The sequence below is a fragment of the Apodemus sylvaticus genome, chromosome 9 (assembly GCF_947179515.1).
Source record: "Apodemus sylvaticus chromosome 9, mApoSyl1.1, whole genome shotgun sequence".
Taxonomy (NCBI): Eukaryota; Metazoa; Chordata; class Mammalia; order Rodentia; family Muridae; genus Apodemus; species Apodemus sylvaticus.
The window spans coordinates 58,925,649-58,952,268 of NC_067480.1; the positions used below are offsets into that span (position 1 = coordinate 58,925,649).

At 39.4% G+C, this 26,620-nt stretch overlaps 1 protein-coding gene across 1 annotated transcript in view; it reads right to left on the reverse strand.

Annotated features, from left to right (window-relative positions):
* Positions 1–26,620, reverse strand: part of Ccdc150 (coiled-coil domain containing 150) — a 126,410-nt gene that overhangs the window by 42,015 nt on the left and 57,775 nt on the right. Inside the window, exons 14-16 of the mRNA XM_052191833.1 lie at positions 22,626–22,739; positions 12,199–12,282; positions 6,748–6,855 (exon numbers count right to left, since the gene is read on the reverse strand). Coding sequence (XP_052047793.1) covers positions 6,748–6,855; positions 12,199–12,282; positions 22,626–22,739 — 306 coding nt within the window. The remainder of the gene's footprint in view (positions 1–6,747; positions 6,856–12,198; positions 12,283–22,625; positions 22,740–26,620) is intronic.

Genomic DNA, 26,620 nt, shown 5'->3' on the forward strand with positions numbered 1-26,620 from the left:
GACAGATACCAATTACCAAAATTAAACCAGGATCAAATAGACCATCTAAACAGACCCATAACCCCTAAAGAAATAGAAGGGGTCATAGATAGGCTTCCAACCAAAAAAAGCACAGGACCAGATAGTTTCAGTGCCGAATTCTATCAGACCTTCAAAGAAGACTTAACACCAATACTCTTCAAACTTTTCTACCAAATAGAAACAGAAGGAACACTACCCAACTCCTTCTTCGAAGCCATTATTACGCTGATACCAAAACCACACAAAGATCCAACTAAGAAAGAGAATTTCAGGCCAATTTCCCTTATGAATATCGATGCAAAAATACTAAATAAAATTCTTGCCCACCGAATCCAAGAACACATCAAAACGATTATCCACCATGATCAAGTAGGCTTCATCCCAGGGATGCAGGGATGGTTCAATATAAGGAAATCCATAAATGCTATCCACTACATAAACAAACTCAAAGAAAAAAACCACATGATCATTTCATTAGATGCTGAAAAAGCATTTGACAAAATTCAGCATCCTTTCAGGCTAAAAGTCTTAGAAAGGACAGGAATTCAAGGCCCATATCTAAACATAGTAAAAGCAATATACAGCAAACCGGTAGCCAACATCAAACTAAATTGAGAGAAACTTGAAGCAATCCAACTAAAATCAGGGACTAGACAAGGCTGCCCCCTCTCTTCATATCTTTTCAATATAGTTCTTGTAGTCCTAGCTAGAGCAATTAGACAACAGAAGGAAGTCAAAGGGATACAAATTGGAAAGGAAGAAGTCAAACTATCACTATTTGCAGATGATATGATTGAATACTTAAGTGAAGGAAAGTGAAGGCAAGGAAATCAGTAGCCTTTATATATTTAAAGGATAAGCAGACTGAGAAAGAAATTAGGGAAATGACCCCCTTCACAATAGCTACAAACAGCATAAAGTATCTTGGGGTGACTCTAACCAAACAAGTGAAAGACCTATATGACAAGAACTTCAGATCTCTGAAGAAGGAAATCGAAGAAGATCTCAGAAAATGGAAAAACCTTCCATGCTCGTGGATTGGCAGGATTAATATAGTTAAAATGGCCATCTTGCCAAAGGCAATCTACAGATTCAATGCTATTCCCATAAAAATCCCAACCCAGTTCTTCATAGAGCTAGAAAGAGCAATTCTCAAATTCATCTGGAATAACAAAAAACCCAGGATAGCTAAAACTATTCTCAACAGTAAAAGAACTTCAGGGGGATTCAATATCCCAGACTTTAAACTCTACTACAGAGCAATAGTGATAAAAACTGCATGGTATTGGTACAATATTAGGCAAGCAGATCAATGGAATAGGATTGAAGACCCAGAAATGAACCAACACATCTATGGTCACTTGGTCTTCGACAAAGGGGCTGAAAGCATCCAGTGGAAAAAAGATAGTCTTTTCAACAAATGGTGCTGGTTCAATTGGAGGTCAGCATGCAGAAGAATGCGCATCAATCCATTCTTATCTCCTTGTACCAAGTTCAACTCCAAATGGATCAAGGACCTCCACATAAAACCTGACACACTGAAACTAATCGAAAAGAAACTGGGGAAGACCCTGGAGGACATGGGCACAGGGGAAAAGTTCCTGAATAGAACACCAATAGCTTATGCTCTAAGATCAAGAATTGACAAATGGGACCTCATAAAACTACAAAGTTTCTGTAAGGCAAAGGACACCGTCAAAAGGACAAAACGTCAACCAACAGACTGGGAAAGGATCTTCACCAACCCTAAATCCGACAGAGGGCTAATATCTAATATATACAAAGAACTCAAGAAAGTAGAACCCAGAGAGCCAAATAACCCCATTAAAAAGTGGGGTACGGAGCTAAACAAAGAATTTTCACATGAATAACTTCAGAGAGCTGAGAAACACCTTAAGAAATGTTCAACATCATTAATCATTAGGGAAATGCAAATCAAAACAACCCTGAGATTTCACCTCACACCAGTCAGAATGGCTAAGGTCAAAAACTCAGGAGACAGCAGGTGTTGGCGAGGATGTGGAGAAAGAGGAACACTCCTCCACTGCTGGTGGGATTGCAAGATGGTGCAACCACTTTGGAAATCAGTCTGGCGGTTCCTCAGAAAACTGGGCATGCCACTTCCTGAGGACCCTGTTATACCACTACTGGGCATATATCCAGAGGATTCCTCAGCATGCAATAAGGACACATGCTCAACTATGTTCATAGCAGCCCTATTTGTAGTAGCCAGAAGCTGGAAAGAACCTAGGTGCCCTTCAATGGAGGAATGGATACCAAAAATGTGGTATATTTATACAATGGAGTACTATTCAGCCATTAGAAGCAATGAATTCATGAAATTCTTAGCCAAATGGATGGAACTGGAGAACATCATCCTAAGTGAGGTAACCCAGTCTCAAAAGCTCAATCATGGTATGCACTCACTGATAAGTGGATATTAGCCTAGAAACTTTGAATACCCAGGACATAATCCACAAACTAAATGATGTCCAAAAAGAATGGAGGAGTGGCCCCTGGTTCTGGAAAGACTCAGTGCAAGAGTACAGGGGAATTCCAGAACAGGGAAGTGGGAAGGTGTAGATGGAGGAACAGGGGGACGGAAGAGGGCTTTTGGGACTTGTGGGGAGTGGGGACCCAGAAAAGGGGAAATCATTTGCAATGTAAATAAAAAAAGAAAAGAAAAGAAAAGAAAAAGATGAATGACTAAAGAAAAGTCATAGCGTATTCTATTCAGCCATGAAGAAGAATGGAATTGTGCTATCTGCAGTAAATGTATGTGAGTAGATATCATTGTATTAAGTGAAATAAGCCAAAGAGAAAGGAAAATATTTCACTTATGTGAAATCTAAACTTAAATGTATAAAAAAATTGTATAAACAGGAGTATACAGAAGGAAGGGGCCTAAAAAAGTAGGAAGATGGAAGAAACGAGGATAAGGTAGGAAAGAAGAATAAAATGTAAATGGATAATTAATATAATAAAATCCAGAAGGCATAAACACTAGGACTTTATAAGCATGAGACAACTTTCATACATGGGCACTATAACTTCAGATTAGCATGCTACTCTTCCTAAAACATTATCTCAAAATAACTGTAGAGCCCAGAACGGTATAAAATAATACAAAGAATGTCCTGAGGTTCAAACTGTCATGTTACCACCACCCAGGTTATAGAACTCAACTGGCTCCTTCTCAACTTTCATTTGTGTGTGTCTGTGTGTCTGTGTTTGTGTGTGTGTGTGTGTGTGTGTGTCTGTGTCTGTGTGTGTCTGTGTTTGTGTGAGTGTGTGTCTGTGTTTGTGTGAGTGTGTGCCTGTGTTTGTGTCTGTGTTTGTGTGTGTGTGCACGTGCACGTACAGAGTTCTGTGCAGTTTGATCCCACAGAGTATCTGAGTGTCCTGGATGAGCAGGCTGCAGAACTGCTCCTCACACCTTTTTATGTTTGCTCCGTCCCCTCCCAGCCATTCCCTGACATGCATTCACCTGTTCTTTCTGCTTCTTTCCTTTCAAAAATGGTGCCCATCTTAGCAGGTCAGTCTCTTTCAGGTACTACATTCACATAGCTCTTCCTACAGCGCTTTCCTGAGGTGTAACTGACATACAGAAAGCTGCATATGCATAAGCTGCTAGCCTCTGACATAAACCCGGAAACCAATACAACGAGATCGAACATTTCCAATAGTGTTTGGGAGTAGTTCATTCTGCTTTTATTTGTATTTCCCTAATTATTTTTATATGTATTTCCACCACCAAAAATTCTGAGACTATATAAACACAACTCCTTTGGAAGATAAGCTATGGTAGTTACTGTTTGTAAATATGAAGCAAAGGTTGGTGTTTTAACCAGTTTACTCCAAAATATTTCTAAATGTTCTTCTTATATCAATATGTTTCTAGTTTAACAGCAATCTTTAGCCAATCATTTCAATTCAAATTATGATTATGCATAAATTTTGAATTTTAAAATATCAAAGCTTGTTTTGGAAAAGTCGGTTGTTATTAAACCAACTTTCTATGACACAAATGAAATTATGTGACAGCAAAACTGATTGTTTTAATTTACATAATTAGTTTTTATCATTGGCAAAATTCTTGCTACAACCATGTTTCTATATTTCTTTTCTTTCCTTTTTCTTTCTTCTTTCTTTCTCTCTTTCTTTCCTTCCTTCCTTCCTTCCTTCCTTCCTTCCTTCCTTCCTTCCTTCCTTCCTTCCTTCCTTCCTTCCTTCCTTCCTTCTTCTTTCTTTCTTTCTTTCTTTCTTTCTTTCTTTCTTTCTTTCTTTCTTTCTTTTTTTTTCGAGACAGGGTTTCTCTGTGTAGCCCTGGCTGTCCTGGAACTCACTTTGTAGCCCAGGCTGGCCTAGAACTCAGAAATCCGCCTGCCTCTGCCTCCCAAGTGCTGGGATTTAAGGCGTGCACCACCACCGGTGCTTGATCAGGTATGAGAGGAAAGGGACAGGAGTACAGAGGGTCAGGAAAGTGAATAGAAATATGTAGAAACTGGGGATGGGGAACTGGGGGTAGCCACTAGAAAGTCCCAGATGCCAGGTAAGCAAGAGGTTTCCAGGACCCAGTGGGATGACATTAGCCAAAATAACCAACCAGGTGGACAGAGAACCTGTTGAGAATACCCCCACTTGAGGGATGGGGCCACACACCCCTCTCAAAATCTTTAACCCAGAATTGTTCCTGTTTAAAGGAAATGCGGGGATAAAAAGTTGGAGCAGAGACTGAAGGAATGGTGATCCAGCGACTGCAGCACCTAGGGATTCACCCCATCTGCAGACACCAAACTCTGACACTATGCTAATGACAAGAAAGAAGCACTTGCTGATGGGAACCTGGTATGGCTGTCCCCTGAGAGGCTCTGCCAGCACCTGGCCAATACAGATACAAATACAGACAACCATCAAACTGAACCTGAGGGCCCCAAGGGCTAGAGGAAGGGCTGAAGGAGCTGAAGCGGATTGCAATCCTACAGGGAGAATAGTATCCACTAACCGGACCACCTGGAGCTCCCAGGAACTAAACCACCAACCAAGTGGAGGGATCTATGGCTCCAGCTGCATATGTAGCCATAGCCCTATCTGGCATCAATGGGAGGGGAAGCCCACGGTCCAGTGGAGGGTTGATGCCCCAGGGTAGGTGGATGCCAGAGCAGTGTGGCAAGAGTGGGTGAGTGGGTGGAGGAGCACCCTCACAGAGGCAAAGGAGAGGGTGGTGGAGGGGAAAACAGGAAGAGGGAAAACATGAAATGTAAATAAATAAAATAACCAATTAAAAACAAAAGACTCAATGTGATCTTCACTTACCGAATCCTGTTTAAGAAAATTTGATGATTCCTCATTTAGCAAGGGTCTTGAGGCAAGAATGTCTATTTTGCCTTCTAGCCTTCCCTCCATGGTTTTAATAGCATTTAAAAGAGTCTTAAGAGAGATTCTGGAGTCTCCCATCTCCTGAGACATTTTCATGGAAGGCAAGGTAGGTGCAAAGCTCACTCTGCGCGTCACGTTTGGAACAACACTGGGCAAGGCAACTGCTGCAACCCTCTCCTTTACATTACTGACATAAAACCTCGAGCCTTCGAGGGATTTAGAAGATGTGGGCCTCTCTGGAGACTTCCTTCTTCTTGGAGGCATTGCTAGTTACAAGTAGCAGTATCAAGTAAACCCAAGGCTTGGTTTTCAAGGACTACCCACTTTAGTAGGAAGAATAGTAGAAAGTTTAGGAAGACGCTGGAAAATATATTCCTTGGCTTCAAGAATGAAAAGAATCACGCTGCTTTCTATGACCTAGTAAAGAAGCAGGCTGCAACCTGAGCGTCCCCAGGACACTATCGCTAATGGCAGCCTCTTAGAGCTTTGTGACCTCACCACTCATCAGCAGAGTCAGTTGGTTAGAACCCCCTGGGCATTCCATGTGAAGACATACCATTAGTTGGTATTTAAACACAAAGTCACAGAGGATTCAGCTTATGAGTTAAAGATTTTTACAATCATTGTAAAAATGCTATCATTTGTAGCATAGATACAAATATGCTAAATTTGTAATCAGTGAACTGAATTGCTTTCTTTCAGTAAATATTCATGGGTGCAATTCCTTACTAAGCACTTTCTATACTTTGCTTGCTTAATGACTCATTTACTGAAATGTTACATGACCTACATCAGGTGTCTCCTCTCCAGCCATTGCACTAAGTAAGCTGCTACTCATATTCACTACCAATACCTCTCTCAGGCGAGCTTCTGTCTGCTGCAGATATGCCTTGCTGGCACTCAGCTCTGAGTTTGCCTACAATTCAAAAAACAAAGATACTTGTTCCTCACATTTGCGAAAAAAGTTAAGGCTCAAATTAAAAAATCTTTGAGCTTATGAAATACATAACAATGATCCGTGTGCGTGGTCATAAAAACAACATGTTTTGTCCTGAAAGGCAAAGAGAGCTCCCTGTCCAACAAACTTTCATGGATGTTACACTTAGAAAGACCAGCATGCTGAACATTCTGGTTCTGGTGACGGCATCTTTATAACTCCCTCTATGTCTCAGCAGAATCTTACACACAGTGGAGGTTTAAGCTGAGTCAAAAGCAGACACCTTTGCAGGACTGTGGGGGGAGGGGAGAGGCACCAAGCAATGCCTCAAGCCTGCACCATTGGAACAGCTTCATCGGAACCTGCACCATCGGATCATAGCAGCCGCTTTCTGCCGACATTAGTCATACCTGAGCATATTTGACCTCTAAAGTCTTATTCAGTTTGTGTAGATGGTCGTTCTGCAACCTGGTTTCAGTAAATGAGTGCAGCTGTTCTTCTAGCTGTTTAACTTTTATCTACAAGGAAAATAATGAGTGGAGAAAGATGTCATATGTTTTAATAAAAAAATCAGAGAACACATGAAACTTGAAAAGCAAATCCTACATTTTTCTAATGTTACACTCAATTCTGTCTTAACTCATTGCTACAAGCAGGCTACAGCTGTGTAAGTGAGCTGAGACAACACATCTGTTTTCTGTGGCCTAAGGAAAGTCCAAATGGCACTATCATGAATAATTCCGTGAGACTGTCCTGAAGACATATCTCAAATCTGAGTGAACTGTGGTGCCAGTATTCTTAACATTTTCTGAATGTAGATAATTGGGGGGGGGGGAGAGAGGGGGGAGAGAGAGAGAGAGAGAGAGAGAGAGAGAGAGAGAGAGAGAGAGAGAGAGAGAGAGAGAGAGATGGGGGAGGGGAGGGGAGAGGAGGGAAAAGGGGAGGGGAGGGGATAGGAGAAGAGGGGAGGGGATAGGTGAGGAAAAAAGGGGAGAGGAGGGGAGAGGAGGGGAGGGAGGAGGGAGGGAGGAAGAGAGAGAGGGAAGAAGAAGAGGGAGGGAGAGAGTGAAAGAGAATGAGGGAAGGAGGGAGGAAGGGAGGGAGGGAGAGAGACTGAGACTTATGTTTTGTACAAAGGAAACTAGGAAAGTTAAAGAGTGTTTATTTGTTGCATTGTATTTTAAAATTACCTCCTAAGGGTACGGTGGTTATCTCAGTCCTTAGGAAGCAGAGGCAGAAGGATTACTGTGAGTTCTTAAATAAGATTACTTTTTATGGAATATAAATAAGTTTTGCTTCATCCTTAGACCTCACCATGTTAAAGCCACTGAGGAACAATGACGTGCCCTTACCGTCAGCTGTGGCACTTTAACTTTTATCATGTGGTAGAAATTTGTGCTCAAGATATTTAAGACGGGGAGGAACACAGAAGCCCTGGTCAGAAGCAAATGAACCCTGCTCCCTCAAGTCTGATGATCTGGTGAGCATTTAAAAGCATCTATGACCAGCTTATCAGTAAATCTGGGAACATGGATAACTTAGGCCATGCTCAGATGCTCATACTGTTCCACTGGCCTGAATACACACACACACACACACACACATACACACACACTTTCTATATAGTATATATCCCTATATATAGCAATATATCTATAGCTATATAAATTATGAGACAGCCAAAAAGTTAAAAGGGCTCCCTTCTAATCTGTTTACACTGTAATATAGATATTGATTCATTATATTTCCCAGATATTTTTAGTATACACTGCAAAATTGAAATAAAGTAAGACATATCTATAATGGCAGTTCATTTATAAATTGAAATGAAATTTACAGTTAGAAATAAACCAAATAGCCAATTTTTAAAATTCCAGTTTGGTTTTGTGGCGCTGAGAGTAAGGCCAGGAGCATTCTATAAGCACGGCTCATATCAGCTACCTTTCATTTTGCCTTCCAGCTCTGCACTCTGTTCGTCTGCTGGCTTGACTGTGGGAGAAGAGTGAATGCTGGCATCTTTGGCAAGTCTATTGTGAGATTACGCAACATTTCATCTGTCCAGTCTAAGTGAACTTCATTTTGCATTGTTTAATCCAGCTGTTAGCTGTGTGGCATGTTAGGCAAGTATTCTACCACTGTCCTAAGCCCCAACTCCAAATACATTTTGACTACAAATAAGAAACTACAAATAAAAATTAGGGCAGTTATGGCAATTTCAATTCAGTCTGGTTGTTTTTTTTCCTATGGCCCTTGCCTAATAGTCACAAAGTATACCACCCAGCAGTTTACACCACGGACATACCACCAACAGTACAGCAAAGACTACTGAGAAGAGAAAGAAGACAAGGAAAAAACACACAGTATATGCTTATCCAGAATCAAAGTCCAGGTAACTAACCAAACATGTCAGAAGTCAGGATGGTAATGACTTGTGGGGACAGTCCCTGAAAGGAGGTCCTGGTGTTATGAATATTCTATTTCCTGGTGTGAATATTGATTGCATAGTTACCTTTATCTCATTTTTAAAAACCCAAAGCCATATATATATCTCATTTTTAAAAACCCATAAAGCCATATATAAGTTCTAATATATAACTTTGTCTTAGAACCACTTATTTAGCAGATACTGGCATTTTCACGAGGTTGGTATAAGCTAATCCTAACTACATCAGTGGCAAGCTTTGTTCTTGAGTCTCACGGGGGAAAAAATCCACAGGCAACAACTTAGTACATTCACATTCACTCACATCTCATCATTACACTCAATAAATCAAGGCATGATACTTAGCTCTTCAAGTGAGACTATAGGTATGTACCACAGAGCTCAACTTTGACATACACTTCCTATGTAACATAATATAACCAAGTTTAAAGAATACACAGCAGCCTAGTGTCTTGGCCATATTTAGTATATAGCTCATCCTTTATATTATTCTACAAAAGAGAGGAATCAGTGCTTTAAAATGTGTTGGTTCAAGGCTTGACTGACAAAAAGATAAGCAGTATAACTGATATTATGCAGATGTAGATAATTATACATACATGCAAACACTGTGATGTTAACTAAATTGTAGGCAAAAGTTTCTTTTTATTTGACTATTAACATTGTCATTGTTCCATAAATGTTGGAACATGGTCACAAGAATGATTCATGGTGAACAATGCCTTGGGGGAACTGTGAGAGAAGGCTTGCTCATTCTTGTTGGATGTCAGAATACAGCTATGGAACGAATTTGATGAAAGGCTATGCTGGGCGCTGTCCTCAGTGCACCCCGGATCTGGATCTGAATCTGCTTTGCTTCCGTGCTTTCCCAGAGAGAATGTGCCAGGCAACTGTGTTTAAATTGATCTGTGCTGAGAATGTTCTGTGAGCCATGCTGGGTGCCACCTGTAGGCTTAGACTTTTTTAAAAACCTATGCTAGTAAGGGTCTTTAAATGCTTTGACTCCACCTTTTAGCCCACGATCCAAAGGTAGGAGAAAATGGTAAATAGGTCAAAGGGAAGTGGATTTATTTAGAAGTAGTTTTTTGTGGGGGAGATTTTAATTTTCATTGTCAGGATACCAGCAGTTCAGCTTAACAGTGTCAGTGGTGGCAGGATCCAGCAGAAACCACCTGGCCTCTCTGCACTAGTCAGTAAGAGCAACCAGAACCACCCAGAATGACAGGAATTTTCTGTAGTGCCTCTCTCAATGAAGTGAAGATCAATGTAGCCTGGAGACCAAGGAAGAGCTGCAAAGCTAGCTGTGCAAGCTCCCTGTCACTGGCCCTATTTATACTCTTTCCTCCCTCCAAATATCACAGGTTCACTCATGGATCTTATCTCAGCAAATCATCATGTAAGTCTGCATCATTAGACATAACCAGAAATTTCCACTTCAGTTCTGGGAAAGGGTGCTCTGTCATTATTTAGTATTGCTTACCTACCTTTACACATGTTTTTTCTGATCATGTTGTTCTGAACTCAGACAACCTTCCTTAGATCATGGCTTTCTCTGTTATATTTGTGTATAAAAGTACACTGAAGTAAGTTGTCTGTAGTATTCTGTACTGTAGGTGCAGGTGTAGGTTAATGAGGTGACTGTAATTCACCTCGTTCTCTAAGGTCCTCAAATTCCAGGTCTCACAGACGGATCTGCTTAGGTCAATGAAGACTTGACATATAAACACGACTCATATCAACTACCTTTCAGTGTGCCTTCTAATTCTGAGCCTTGTTTGTCTGCTAACTTTAATGTGAGGGAAGAATGAATGCTGACGCATTTGGTAAGCCTATAGTGAGAGTACTCAATATTTTGTCTGTCCAGTCCCGAGCCTAAGTAGGCTTCATTTCTGACTGTTTTGTCCAGCTGTCCTCATCTATGGCTACACATGAGTTATCTGGAGAGCATCTTTCACTATTGTTCAGAGAGGACCTCACTATATAGCTCAGGCTGGTCTCATGGTTCCATCTCTTCCCTTTGAGTTCTTGGATTATAGCTGTATTCCACCATGCCAGACTTCAACAAGGGAGCTTTACAAAGTGGTAAGTCTAGGCCTGAAATGCTGATTTAATTGCTTTTGTTGACATTACAGTCATAGGAAGTTTTTCTTATGTATTATGAACATTTTAAGCATGCAGAAAACTTTAAAGAACTTCTTTCTGTGACTATGTGCATGTACACCACCCTAAATTCTACCATTAATGTTTTTTAACTTATTACATATTATTATCTCCTATGGGTCCTCCAATCTTCTTTTCCTTATTGGATATGTTTCAAAAGAAATGGTAAATATACATTTCTTACTACTGGGCCTTTTTTTTTTTTTTAATCCCACCTAATTCTAATGTGTACCTAAGACTTAGAACTCACAAACTGTACAGAGCCATATTAGGGCAGTCGTGCACAACATGGTTTGAGTTTGACATTGGTCAGGGACAATCCATGGCTTCGGGCAGGAATCTGCCTTCAGGACATAATAGGGAAGTAGGTTAAAGCAGGAATTTGTATCCTTGGGTGGAGTGCTAAGAGTGCGCTTGACTTTGGTCAAGGTTAACTTCTCCCTGATAGCCAGGATCCAGGGCCACCTAGGGTGGAGTGCTTGAAGTAAAGGTTAAATTCATTGTTCCTCCAGGTCTAGGAATTCTTGAATTAAGCAGATGACCCACCCAGCTGCAGGAGCAGTCAAGACGAGGACCTCCAAGAGAAGCTAGACAACTTCCACTGGAACTCAGCCTGGAGCCTGGGGGGGCGGGGGGAGGAAGGGTTTGGCCAAACTGTTAAAAGGTCTGGCGCCATTAAAGTTTCTGACCTCAATCAGTGAAACATTGTCCTGGCCCTTCTTTCTTTTTGTCCCTTCCCTATCCATCCCTCAGCTTCTGTTCCAGCAACCCACTTCATAATAGCTGCAGGCAGCTATGGAATCCAACAACAAACTAGAGATATTAGAGGTCAGTGTTTCCATTAGGATTGGTTAGGTCCGGCTCCGCCACATCAGTGGCAGGCTTCCTGCAGGGCGGGCGCCCTGGGAGCACACCTAGGGCACCCATAGCTCAGGACCCTCACAGTCACTCCATCCCACCTGTCTACCAGCGCTTCACACTCAGATCTGGCAGGGACCATTTTCTATGCTCTTACAGCATGGCCAGGAACAAGATGGCTGTTACAAAACTTCAGACAGAGAATGGGCTGTGGTTTCACCTTCACACCATTGGTTTATGAGCAGTTGTCACTTGGTTGATAATGAAGACATGAAGTCAAGGAGGATCCTAGGCTACAGAGTGACTGAACGACAGAGAGTTTCTTAAAGTCTGCGTATTTAATCCATTCATCAATTACTATGTTAAATATCAGATAAAAATTAGAAGATAAATCTCATACCTGGAGTTTCCCCTTTTCATAGGCGAGCTTATTTTTACTATCAGTAATTTTTTCCAAGGCTTTTTCCACTTTCTGCTGAGCAAACTGATAAATCAAATACACATACATTACCATTTATATACAACATGATTATCACCTCCCTTTTAAAACAGGTGTTAACATTGTTGCTAATTCTACAGCAATAGTATCAAAATTTACTTGCAGCACATTGCAGCCTATAAGGCCTTCCCTGGACAATAGATCATTTTGCTGATAGGAAGCATGTACAGGGATTGCTAATGAAATAGAAGCCGCAGGAATCTCAGCGTGTGCTGTCCTTTGGACCTGCATTCTTCTTTCCTTTGTTTCTCATGGTTTTTTTTTTTTTTTTTTTTTGTATTAAAAATGAATGAAGAAAAATTTTTTGATATTTTTTTATTCGATATGTTTTATTTACATTTCAAATGATTTCCCCTTTTCTAGCCCCACACTCCCCGACAGTCACATAAGCCCCCTTCCCTCCCTGTTCTCCCACCCACCACTTCCCACTTCCCTGTTCTGGTTTAGCCCTATACTGCTACACTGAATCTTTCCAGAACCAGGCGCCACTCCTCCGTTCTTTTTGGACATCATTTGATGTGTGGATTATGTCTTGGGTATTCCAGTTTTCTAGGCTAATATCCACTTATCAGTGAGTGCATGCCATGACTGATCTTTTGAGTCTGGGTTACCTCACTTAGTATGATGTTCTCCAGCTCCATCCATTTGTCCAAGAATTTCATGAATTCATTGTTTCTAATGGCTGAATAGTACTCCATTGTGTATATATACCACATTTTTTGCATCCATTCTTCTGTTGAGGGATACCTGGGTTCTTTCCAGCTTCTGGCTATTATAAATAGGGCTGCTATGAATATAGTGGAGCACGTATCCTTATTACCTGCTGGGGAATCCTCTGGATATATGCCCAAAAGTGGTGTAGCAGGGTCCTCCGGAAGTGTCATGCCCAGATCTCTGAGGAACCGCCAGACTGATTTCCAGAGTGGTTGTACCAATTTGCAACCCCACCAGCAGTGGAGGAGTGTTTCTCTTTCTCCACATCCTGGTCAACACCTGCTGTCTCCTGAATTTTTAATCTTAGCCATTCTGACTGGTGTAAGGTGAAATCTCAGGGTTGTTTTGATTTGCATTTCCCTAATGACTAATGAAGTTGACCATTTTTTAAAGATGCTTCTCAGCCATCTGAAGTTCTTCAGGTGAAAATTCTTTGTTTAGCTCCGTACCCCTTTTTTTAATAGGGTTATTTGGTTTTCTGGGGTCTAATTTCTTGAGTTCTTTGTATATATTGGATATTAGCCCTCTATCTAATGTAGGGTTGGTGAAGTTTTCCCAATTTGTTGGTTGCCAATTTGTCCTTTTGATGGTGTCCTTTGCCTTACAGAAACTTTGTAATTTTATGAGGTCCCATTTGTCAATTCTTGATCTTAGCACATACGCTATTGGGTGCTGGTTCAACAGGAGGTCAGCTTGCAGAGGAATGCGAATTGATCCATCCTTATCTCCTTGTACTAAGCTCAACTCCAAATGGATCAAGGACCTCCACATAAAGCCAGACACTCTGAAGCTAATAGAAGTTTCTTAAACTGGGGAAGACCCTTGAGGACATCAGTACAGGGGGAAAGTTCCTGAACAGAACACCAATAGTGTTTCTGATTTGTTAGTCTTTGGTAGATATGTTCTTCTACATGTGGCATAGTTGTAATAGTGAGTGTAAGCTGCTTGAATGGGACAGTTTTGGGGAACAATGACCACAACCTCTGGCAGTAGAAGAACCTTTAGTTATCACAGCTTAAAAAATAATCACCTCTCAGAAGTTGAAGGTAAGTACCTATGTTGAAGATAGGTGAAGATACCACACACTTTAGACACATGACTGGAAAGATCTGAGCTGGATCTAAACACGAACGTCTCCTCTCCTGTGGTTCAGCTTTCATAGTACCAAAAAGTACTATATAAGCTGCCATGAAAGGCAAGGAAGGAACAGTCACATCTTGATGTGATTCCTATGAACTAAAACAAGCATGGCAAGGTACCACAAAGAGGGCAATCGTGGTAACCAACAACTGTTTAACTGGATCCATGGCCCAGTGAACAGGAGGAAAATCATGCCTGATCCTAGAAACCGAGCCAACTTCCAGATCTAGTGAGGTCATGGATTTAAAAAACATCACTATCGCGTTATTAGATCAGCATAATTCCTAACCATATTCTAAAGCTTATTTCTATATCTACAAGTAAGTGCAATTTTCATTCTTCATTTAAAAAGCTTCTCTTTACAGCAAATGGAGACTGTTACAAAAAAACCCCTACAATTGGCTCTAAGTAGAGATCAATGCATTTAGAGGATCCCAGATACAATGGACACAAGAGGATCCCAGACACATCTATACAACACAGCTACTATACCTGAAGGCTCAGAAAACATCACAGAAGAGGGGCAGAAAGGTTGCAGAACTAAACAACATGGAAGCCTGTTGTGAGATTGTATCTTCCAGAAATGACAGGGCAGCAATACCTGGTGTACCTCAAAAAAATTGGTGCCTAGTAGAGGTCTGAACGATGACAATATTAATAGAGGTGTTAACTCAGCAGGGGGAAATCCCATGGGGTCTTACCCCTAGACAAAGAACAGCAACAATTGATGACTGCCAAGGAAAGGAAAATTACACAGAAATGAGTCACTAATCAGTCACCCAAGATCTATTAAAAAGAAGTGGGTTATACTTATATATTTGTGGCTATCTATTTATCTACACAGTCAGACAGACATACTGATGAAACAATAACAATCAATGGAAGAAAGGCCATCAATTTGAGAGGATGGCAGGGTCTGAGGGAGGGCACATGGAAGGGGTTGGAAGGGGAAAAAGGGAAGTGGAGGACTGAAGTAATTATATTTAATTTCTAAAAATTAATAAAAGATGTTAGGTGCTTATTTAAATTCCTGTTTACAGGCTACTAAATTGACCCTACACTTTAAATAATGGAAGAACAAAAATTAGACATTACCCAAAGAACACAAAAGAAATTCGCATTTGCTTAAATAACCTTGGCATTATTATAAAGACTGCTAACAGATCAAAACCAAACTGGAGAATTACTTGACAAATAGCATACAAAGAAAAATGATAGTTTCTGTTACAATACATAGTTTTTGACTCACAGAAGTTTTTAGAATATTAGTTTTTAGTATGTTAGAATACAGTTTAAGAATATTAAACTTTTTAGTCTGTTATAGTTTTTGATACACAAAAGCAGCCATACTTAGAAAATCAAGAAGTAATCTTTAAAAAAATTACCTTAAGAAAGATAAGTTAGCAAGGATAACTAGTCCCACAGCCCAGATGTGAAATGTGCCCAACAAAGAATGTGTAAGGCATGGTTAATAGCCACAGGCATCAGAACCTTTGAGAGATGAGGTCAAGCAGAGGTGTGCCCGACCACCAGGTGTGCCCTTTGAACCAGGTCATGCAGCCTTTGTGTCTCTTTTCAGGAGAGTAGCTCCTCTGCCACACATGCCCTACAAGGTTGCTCTGCCTGACGAAGGCTCAAAGCCACAATGCAACCAATCATGGAAACAGCCAAAACTATGAACCCGAATCATTCTTTATATTGACAGTATTCTAGGGCGTGCTACACAGTGATGGAAAGCTGATCCAAGCACCCAGAAATTGTTTTGTAGGATATTTTCTTACAGTTCTGGAAACTAAACCTAGAGCCTTGTACATTAGGCAAGAGCTCTAACCACTGAACTGCATCTCTGCCTTAAAAATCATCTTTTGAGATTGAAAGTTAACAAAAGCTATTAAAGAATTAAAAAAACAGAGATATTAGACTCATAATGTTGCTTTTATAAATATACATTTATTTAAAATATGATATAGGTTAAAAATAAAATATTAATCTTGGACACAAAGGTATATATATACAAGGCTGAAGAGCATCCTTGAAACGTACCCCTGCAACAAATGGGACAAATACAGAGACCCACAGACACACATCATGTAGAGAGTGAGAGACCTTGGAATCACCAGATGTACATGGGACGTCATCATCAAATCCCTACCCTCGGACTCGGGGAACCTCTTTGAGAAAGAGGCAGAGAGTGTCAGAGCCAGAAGGAATGGAGGGCACACATACACACACACCACACACACACACACACAGCATAAAGCCCAAAAGACAAAACCAAAGCCTTCAGGCCTGTACAGGTCAGCACCAGGTTCTCTGCACATGTATTATGGCTTCCAGTTTAGCATTTTTACAGGATTCCTGATTTTGCAAACGAGTGGCTCTATGGTTCTTGTGCACCCTCTTGGGCTCTTTTCCTTCTGTTGGTTTGCTCTGTCCAACTTTGATGTGATAATTTTTACTTTATCTTATTATATTTTATTTTATTGTACTTTAATATCGCTTGGAAGCCTGGTTTTTTTCTAATGAAAGACAGAGTGGATCATGATGTGAGGAGAGGTGGGGGAGGAACTAGGAGGAGGAAAGGGAAGAGAAACTAATCAGAATATATTTTGTGAAAGAAGAATCTATTTTCAGTAAAAATAAAATAAATAAAAGGGATAATATTCATAGCACTAAGTGCCCTGGTAAAGAAATTGGAGAGATCCTTCACTGGCAACTTAACAGCATACCTGAGAACTCTAGAACAAGAACAAGAACAAGAACAACAACAACAACAAAGCAAAGGCACCCAAGAGGAGTAGAAGGCAGGATAGTCAAACTCAGGATGAAATCAACAAAATAAAAACAAAGAGAACTATATAAAGTAACAAAACTGAAAGCTAATTCTTTGAGAGAATCAACAAGATAGATAAACCCCTAGCCAAAATAACTAAAGGGCCCAGACACTGTATCCAAATTAACAAAATCAAAAATGAAAAGAGAGACAGAACAACAGAAACTATGGAAATAAAAAAAAAAAACATCAGATCCTACTACAAAAGCCTATATTCACCCAAACTGGAAAATCTAGATGAAATGAATGATTTTTCTAGACAGCTACCACATGCCAACATCAAATCAAGTGTGAATATCTTAATGTTTAAAAGATACTTAGGTTACTTGGAAGTTTTTCCTTGAGAAATGGCTTGACAATTCCATGAGTTATTTACTTTTATATAAATTATTTCAGTTATATAACATAGTAATCTCTTTTTAGATTTTTAAAATTTATTATATATATATGAGTACACTATTGCTTTCTTCAGACACAGCAGAACAAGGCATTGGATCCCATTAAAGATGGTTGCGAGCCACCATCTTGGTTGCTGGGAATTGAACTCAGGACCTCTGGAAGAACAGTCAGGGCTTTTGTTTTTTAATTTTTTTCTTTTTTCCTTTTTACATCTTATTAAATTAGCTCTTTTTTCATTTCTTTTCTTTTTTCTCTTTTTTAAATTAGATATTTGCTTTATTTACATTTCAAATGGTATCCCCTTTGCTCATTACCCCTCTGAAAAACCCTATCTTACCCCCCTCCCACTGCTCACCAACCGCCCCCCTCCACACACACACATTTTCCTGACTTGCATTTCCCTATTCTGGGGCATCGAGCCTTCACAGGACAAATGACCTCTCCTCTCATCAATATCTGAAATGGCCATCTTCGGCTATATACTAATTTCATTGTCTCCCATAAGTTTTGTTATGCTGTGTCCTCATTTTCATTGATTTCCAGGAATCTCAAATGGCTGAAAAACACTTAAAGAAATGTTCAAAGTCCTTAGTCGTCAAAGAAATGCAAATCAAAGTGATCCTGAGATTCCACCTTATACCAATCAGAATGGCTAAGATCAAAACTCGGTGACAATACATGTTGGCAAGGATGTGAAGAAAGAGGAACACTCCTCCATTGCTGGTGGGATTGCAAACTGGTACAACCACTCTGGAAATCAATTTGGAGGTTCCTCAGAAAATTAGAAATAGGTCTACCTGAAGACCCTGTTATACCACTCCTAGGCGTATACCTAAAAAATGCCCCACCATGCAACAGGGTCACGTGATCCACTATATTCATAGATGCCCTATTGTGATAGCCAGAAGCTGAAAACAACCCAGATGTATCCATAACAGAAGAATGGATACAGAAAATGTGGTTCATTTACATAGTGGAATACAACTCAGTTATGAGTAACGAGGAAAATCTGAATTTTGCAGGCAAATGGGTAGAACTAGAAAATATCTTCCTTAGTGAGATAACTTAGACCCAAAGGACATGCATGGTATGTACTCACTAATAAGTGAATATTAGCCAAAAAGTATAGAATACCCAGGATACAATCCACAGAACTCAAGAAGGCTAACAAACCAAAGGGCCCAAGTGAGGCCCCTCAATCCCACTTGGGAGGGAGAAGAAAGTAATCACAGAAGGGGAAGGGAGGGATCTGGGTGGGAAAGGGGACAGGGAGGGGAAGAGGGGGAAATGATCAGATTCTGGATAGGGAACAGGAGCGAAGCCCTGAGGGCCAACAGAAAGAATGGAAACAGGCAACCTTGGGAAGTAGGAGGTAGGGCAACTCTCTAAAATCTACCAGAGACCTGGGAGGTGAAATTGTTCAGCCTCCATGTGTATGTGGGCTTTCTGTTGTTTTTGTTGCTATTGAAGACCACTCTTACTCCATAGTGATCTGATAGGAGGCATGGGATTAGTTCTATCTTCTTATATTTGTTGAGATCTGTCTTGTGACCAATTATATGGTTGATTTTGGAGAAGGTACTGGGACGTGCTGAGAAATATTCTTTTGCTTTAGGATGAAAAGTTCTATAAATATCTGTTAAATCCAATTGATCCAAAGCTTCGATTAGTTTTACTGAGTCCCTGTTTAGTTTCTGTTTTCCTGATTGGTCCATTGAAGAGAGTGGCGTGTTAAAGTCACCCACAATTATTGTGTTAGATGCAATGTGTGCTTTGAGTTTTAGTAAAGTTTCTTTTACGAATGAGAATGCCCTTGAATTTGGAGCATAGATGTTCAGGATTGAGAGTTCTTGGTGGATTTTTCCTTTGACTAGCAGGAAGTGTCCTTCTGTGTTTCTTTTGATGACTTTAGACTGAAAGTCAGTTTTATCTGATATTAGAATGGCTACTCCGGCTTGTTTCCTGAGACCATTTGCTTGTAAAATTGTCCTCCAGCCTTTTGCTCTAAGGTAGTTTTTGTCTTTGATACTGAGGTGTGTTTCCTATATGCAGCAAAATGTAGGGTCCTGTTTCCTTATCCAGTCTGTTAGTCTATGTCTTTTTATTGGTCCATTGATATTAAGAGATATTAAGGAATAGTGATTATTCCTGTCATTTTTGATGTTATTTTTATATTTAAGTGGTTATCTTCTTTTGGGTTTGATGAAAGAAGGTTATTATCTTGCTTTTTCCTGGGTGTAGTTTCCCTCCTTGTATTGGAGTTTTCCTCCTGTTATTCTTTGTAGGGCTGTGTTTGTGGAAAGATACTGTGTAAATTTGGTTTTGTCATGGAATATCTTGGTTTCTCCATCTATGGTGATTGAGAGTTTTGCTGGGTATAGTAGTCTTGGCTGACATTTGTGTTCTCTTAGAGTCTGCATGAGATCTGCCCAGGATCTTCTAGCTTTCATGGTCTCTGGTGAGAAGTCTGGTGTGATTCTGATAGGTCTTCCTTTATATGTTACTTGGCCTTTTTCTCTTACTGCCTTTAATATTCTTTCTTTGTTTAGTACATTTGGGATTTTGATTATTATGTGACGGGAGGTATTTCTGCTCAGGTCCAGTCTGTTTGGAGTTCTGTAGGCTTCTTGTATATTCATGGGCATCTTTCTCTTTAAGTTAGGGAAGTTTTCTTCCATAATTTTGTTGAAGATATTTGCTGGCCCTTTCAGTTGTAAATCTTCACTCTCATCTATACTTATAATCCTTAGTCTTCTCATTGTGTCCTGGATTTCCTGGATGTTCTGGGATACAAGCTTTTTGTATTTTGCATTTTCTTGGACTGTTGAGTCAATGGTTTCTATGGTACCTTTGGCATCTGAGATTCTTTTTTCCATCTCTTGTATTCTGTTGTTGATATTTGTGTCTATGGCCCCTGATTTCTTCCCAAGGGTTTCTATCTCCAAAGTTGTCTCCCTTTGTGATTTCTTAGTTGTCTCTACTTCTGATTTTAGATCCAGGATGGTTTTGCTCAGTTCCTTCATTTGTTTGTTTGTGTTTTCCTTTAATTCTTTAAGAGATTTTTGTGTTTCCTCTTTCATGACTTCTGCCATTTGACTTACTTTCTCCTGCATTTCTTTAAGTCTTTTATGTGTTTCTTCTTTATTGGCTTCTATCTCTTGAGCCTTATTCTCCTGAATTTCTTTAGGTGATTTTTGTGTTTCCATTATACGGGTTTCTAGCTTATTCACGATCCCCTGTATTTCTTTAAGAGATTCACTTATGTCCTTTTTGTGTTTTTCTAGCAGCATCATGATCAGTGATTTTAAATCCAAATCTTGTTTTTCTGGAGTGTTGGCGAATCCAGGACTTGCTGATGTTGAAGAGTTTGGTTCAGACACTGCCATATTGCCTAGATTTCTCTTAGTAGCATTCCTACATTTGCCCTTTGCCATCTTGTTATCTCTGTAGTTAGTTGGTCTTGTCTCTGGCTGATGTTTGAGCCTCTTGTGAGGCTGTAGGGCTATTTCCGCAACACTGCTGATGTGCTGCCCTCCTCTTGGGTGCCCTTGGAGCTCTAGTGTGCCTTGCCCCGGATTGTGTCTATGAACCGGGTGGTGCCTGTTTGCTCCTTCAGGGAGTGCTGATATTGTATGCTGCGGGGACCTTTTCTGCAGGAATCAGCAGAGTGCTGATCACTGCTGGGCAGCAGCTCCCCCAATCGGGTTGGTGCACACAAGGCTAGCCTAGCTGCTCAGGCCCTGAGTCTAGGCAAAAGCCTAGCAGGCTTAGGCCTGAGCAATGTTTGCCTTGGGCTATGACTGTTAACCGGTTCTGTCTGGTAGCCAAGGATAATAAGGATACGTGCTCCACTAAGTTCATAGCAGCCCTATTTATAATAGCCAGAAGCTGGAAAGAACCCAGGTATCCCTCAACGGAAGAATGGATGCAAAAAATGTGTTATATATACACAATGGGGTACTATTTAGCCATTAGAAACAATGAATTCATGAAATTCTTAGACAAATGGGTGGACTTGGAGAACATCATACTAAGTGAGGTAACCCAGTCTCAAAAGATCAATCATGGTATGCACTCACTAATAAGTGGATATTAGCCTAGAAAATTGGAATACCCAAAACATAATCCACACATCAAATGAGGTTCAAGAAGAACAGAGGAGTAGCCACTGGTTCTGGAAGGACTCAGTGTAGCAGTATAAGGCAAAACCAGAACAGGGAAGTGGGAAGGGGTAGATGGGAGAACAGGGGGAGGGAATGGGGCTTATGTGACTTTTGGGGGAGTGGGGGGGCCTGAAAAGGGGAAATCATTTGATATGTAAATAAAAAATATATCGAATAAAAAAAAAAAAAGAAAGAAAGAGACCAACGACTTGACAGCATCAGTGGGTTCAGGAAATTGGACAGGCAGATGTGGCCTTACAGACAACTAGACAAACCAAGCAGAGGCCTGGACAATAAGCAAGGGACATGACTGAATACTTAATCTTGGAGCAAGATCACTGCAGGAATTACAATTAATGGGTTTTGTTATCCCAATAGGCACTGCCAGACTTCCCACTGCCCATGACACCCCAGAAACTAAGAATTTAAAACTATCTGCTACATGCTCTACATGTCTTCACTTAATCCTCAAATACTTTTATAGCACTAGTATCATTATCCTCATTTTGATAGATTAGTAAACTGAAGCTCTAGGTGATTAAATGTTATCTCTCACAAGCAAAATGGATAGCAAGAAAGTTGAACTCAAAAGCCACAAAAACATAAGATTTAGACTGAGTAATTCTTCAGAGTTGAAGTAATAAGCAGTTTATGACAGGGCTTAGTAAAACTAATCGTAGATTTAAAAAATGCATTAGGGTATTCAGTGAAATCTGAAGAATCCCTTGCATTTTCTAAAACAGCATTAATCGTTCTCCAGACGTTCAAATCCATAAGAAAATTATGAGCTTTGAGAATGATCATCTCTAAGTCTTCTTCACTTGAAGATGCTACGAGAATGAGTTACCATATATCTGTAATGTCTGACCTTATCAGACAGCTTTTAGAAATCACACTTATTACTGATTGCTTAGTGGGGAGAAAACAGGTAAGAAATATAAGTTTCTTCCTCATAATTTATGTAAAAGGAAGTATGTTAAAACATCAAGTCCATTTGCGCTTGTCAGTATTATCAATCCCTGGTGACAATCACTTAGAGTTGTCCCAATTGCCTCTTAGACTGACCTTTTTATACCCACCCCTTGGTAGTCAGAAGTAGCTTTGTGATGTTCAAGGGAAGCCATTTTATCTGTCAGATGCTTATTTTCTTCCACTAAAGTCTGCAGGTTTTGATTCAACATATTAATGTCTTCCTTTGAAAACAAAAGGAGAGAAGAAATTATTTTAAACAAATCTTATTTTAAAATAACAGTTGAATTGAAAACTGAAAGGGAGACTATGCTCAGGTTTCCCATCTCAAAGAGTGGGTTTTTGATGAGTCTTGTTTGATAGCTTTAGAATGTTCAAAACTAGTTATTTTTATTTTCTTTCAACTTTTATTTTCTCACGCATTATATTCTGATCATGCTTTTTCTCTTCCCCAGCTTCTCCCAGATCTTTTCCACCTCCCCATCTACCCAACTCCATGCCCTTCTCTCTTTAAAAAACAAACAAACAAAAAGAAACACTCTCAAAAAACCAAGCCAAAATATACAAGCAGAAGACCAATAAGATAATAAATGTCCAAACAAAGCATCATGAGACAAAATACCACAGTGTTTGGTTTGTGTTGGCCAACTACTCCTGGGCATGGGACCATTTCCCGAAGTATGGCTAATATACTCAGTGAAACTCCTTTGGAGAAAACTAATTTTTATTTTACCAGAAGATATCAATTTTGCATAGCTTCTTGTTTAGGGATGTGTGTGGCTGTGTCCACTTGCCCCTCTCAGTGCTGGGGACATTGGCTTAAACTTGTACAGGCCTGTACGCGCTGCCACAGTCACTGTGAGTTTTTACCCACTGCTTCTTACGATCTCTATTTCTTTTCTAGTTGTTATTGGGAGAAGTATAAGTCACCTTTACTGGTAGTTATGCTCTTTCTAATATCTCATATTTGTTTATAATTACAAGCTTGTGTGTAATAGATGAAAAAAATATTCAACAAAATATTGTCAAAATTAATCTGGGAATATATAAAGTGGAAATAAAAGGTAGGTGAAGTTTATCCTGATAATATATATAATTTACTACCAATATAACTCAGCACATCAGTATACTGTATTAGATAAACCATATGATCATCTCAATAAAATATACATTTTAAAAACTAGACACTGATCTACGAATTTAGGAAAACTCAACTAAAAATGATGAAAAACAACCACCTCTACCTGATACAGTTGTATCTACAAAAAAAAAAATCCCACACTAGGCTAGGTTTCTACTATGAGGTATGATTTCCCTTGTGTTGAACAGACCTTAAGTTCAATAAGAGAGCTGGTTATTACCAGAATATGTATGCCTCTGTTGTACCCTCAGGGCTATTGTAACATGCGCATTGCTGTTGTAGTTCACTGGTATTATAGCTAGGTAGAACTATTAGTTGCTTTCTTCCCTTGGAAGCTTATATGTCCCCTTCTGCTATCATGATAGCTACTGAAATTAAGCAAAGTCAAGAGTGGGAGAAATAGTCTCCCATAGAAAAGAGTCCCACACCCCCTGTTTACCCAATACCAAATAGTCAGCCTTGAAATTATATACATATATACATACAAGTGACTTTATATGAACTGAGCAGGTAGTATGTGTATAGTTATGTAAGTAGTTGTGACACATATATCTAGCAACAATTAAAAAGGCCATGAATTTGAGAGAGAACAGGAGGGATTTAGTGGAAGTGTTGAAGGGAGAGAGAAAATGATACAATTGTGTTTTAACTTCAAAAATAGGAAAAGGAATTAAAATATCCTAAAGCTAATAGGAATTATAATGCTAAAGATTAAGCATTTTCTCCTAAGCTAGGGGAAAAGACAAGAGGACCTGCTGTTATCATCCCGAGTCAGCCTCATGGAAGGCCAGAGCTAGAGACTAAAGGATGAAATGGGGGCACTAGATTTGAAAGAGAAACAAAACTATTAACAATAGAGACTGAAGTAATTTAGGAAATTTCCAAAAATGTATACAACAGACACTAGAAAAATGAGTTTGTCAACATTAAAGGATGTAAGATCAAATTGACTGCATTTTTACAAAAAATATTCATTAGTATCAGTATGGATTGGATCTTGGACCCTTTCATGTACACACATATGTGGCTATTCTAGTCTCATATGTGAAATGGCACAACATTTGCAAATAACCTATGTATCATTTTTATGTGATATTTAAATATAACCTATGTATCATTTTGTAAATGGGAAGCTATCTTTAGATTATTTCTAGCATCAGCATCTAATACAATGTAAAGAGATTCTATATTGCTTAGAGGACAATCAACAGGGAAAAAGTCTATACATACTCAGTATATATGTAACTTTCCCCAAATATTTTCAATTTATTATTGATTGAATTCAATTATATGAAACCCATAGACATAGATGGCCAATAAGCAACAAACAACTGGATCTTTATATTTTTTAAAATATCATTTAATTACAGGTACATACACCTTTAATCCCAGAACTTGGGATGAAGAGGCAGGCAGCTCCCTGTGAGTTTTGAAGCCAGCCTGGTCTACACAGTGAATTACAGGTTAGCCAGAGTTACAAAGTAAGACCTTATCTCAATAAAAGGTCTTCTATTAGACTACCAAAAGCATGAAATTACTATAAATAAATATAATAAAATATAACCAATAAGTAATACTGAAAATTATAAAATATGATGACAGAAATCAAGTTTAAATAAAACAGAGTATACTTTGTTCATGGCTTTAAATACTTAATTTTTTTTTTCTTTTTCAAAATAGGATCTAGCCGTTGTAGTTCAGGCTGGTCTTGAATTCACAGTGATCTTCCCAACTGCTGTAATTATAGACAGAAGCCATGATAACCAGTGAAGATGTAATATTTCTAAGATAGCAGTGTTCTCTAACCTCAAATGAAATGGCTGCAAAAATGTTTATGAAAATCTATTAACTTACTCTAAAATATCCGTGTAAAAACAAAACAAATAAATAGCTACAATGAATTTGAAAATAACAGTTGGAGAATGCAATTTAATTATAAGAATAGATAGCTAAAAGTTTCAAAGTAGCAAAAAGAACATGCAATGAAATTTAACAGAAAGTCTACAATGAGATCTAAACACCTATGATCAACTAATTTTGTTGGTAACTAAAGTACCAACACAATCCAAAGGAAGTGTCCAAAGATGTGATTAGAAAATTGAAATCAGTGACAAGGGGGAAGCAAGGGCCCTCAAAAATTCTCTTTCACAGAGCAAAAGTAGTCACAAAGAACTTTTTCATGAAAGTAATCTATGGAACACGTATTTTTTAAAAAAAAAATGGCTGAAAGCACACAAGAACTGGGAGCCTTGTATTGTTTTTATACGCTCTATTCTTATCTCCCTTTCTCTAGCATAGGAGTAGCTTTAAGACAAGGGAGAGCTAAGCCTGGCAGTCACCTAAGGTACAAGACATGGTTGTTACTTTGAAAATGACATCCACAGAACCCCATCATAGTATGATATGTGCCTTAGTTACGGTTACTATGGCTGTGCTGAAACATGACCAAAAGCAACGTGGGGAGGAAAGGGTTTATTTGGCTTATGCTTTCACATCACTGTTCATCATCAAAGAAAGTCAAGACAGGAACTCAAACAGGGCAGAAACCTGGAGGCAGGAGCTGATGCAAAGGCCATGGAGAGGTGCTCCGGACGGCTGGGATCCTCCAAGCTTGCTCAACCTGATTTCTTACAAAACCCACACCAAAAAAGCCCAAGGGTTTCACCCCACCATGGCCTGAACGCTCCCCCATCAATCACTAATTAAGAGACTGTTCTCCAGGCTTGCCTGTCTACAGCCAACTGCACTGGAGGCAGTTTCTCAATTGAGGTTACCTCTTCTCACGTGACACTAGTGTACCCAGCAAACCAACAAACAACAATGATAACAAAAACAGAAAACAAGCAGCTAGGAAAATCTGTTGGCTGCTTCTCTGGATAATTTTGTAAACAAGATTAATTTGGACTGACTTAGAATTCGCTCAGTACAAAAATCTTTCTTCTTAGACACATTTATTGGAATGAT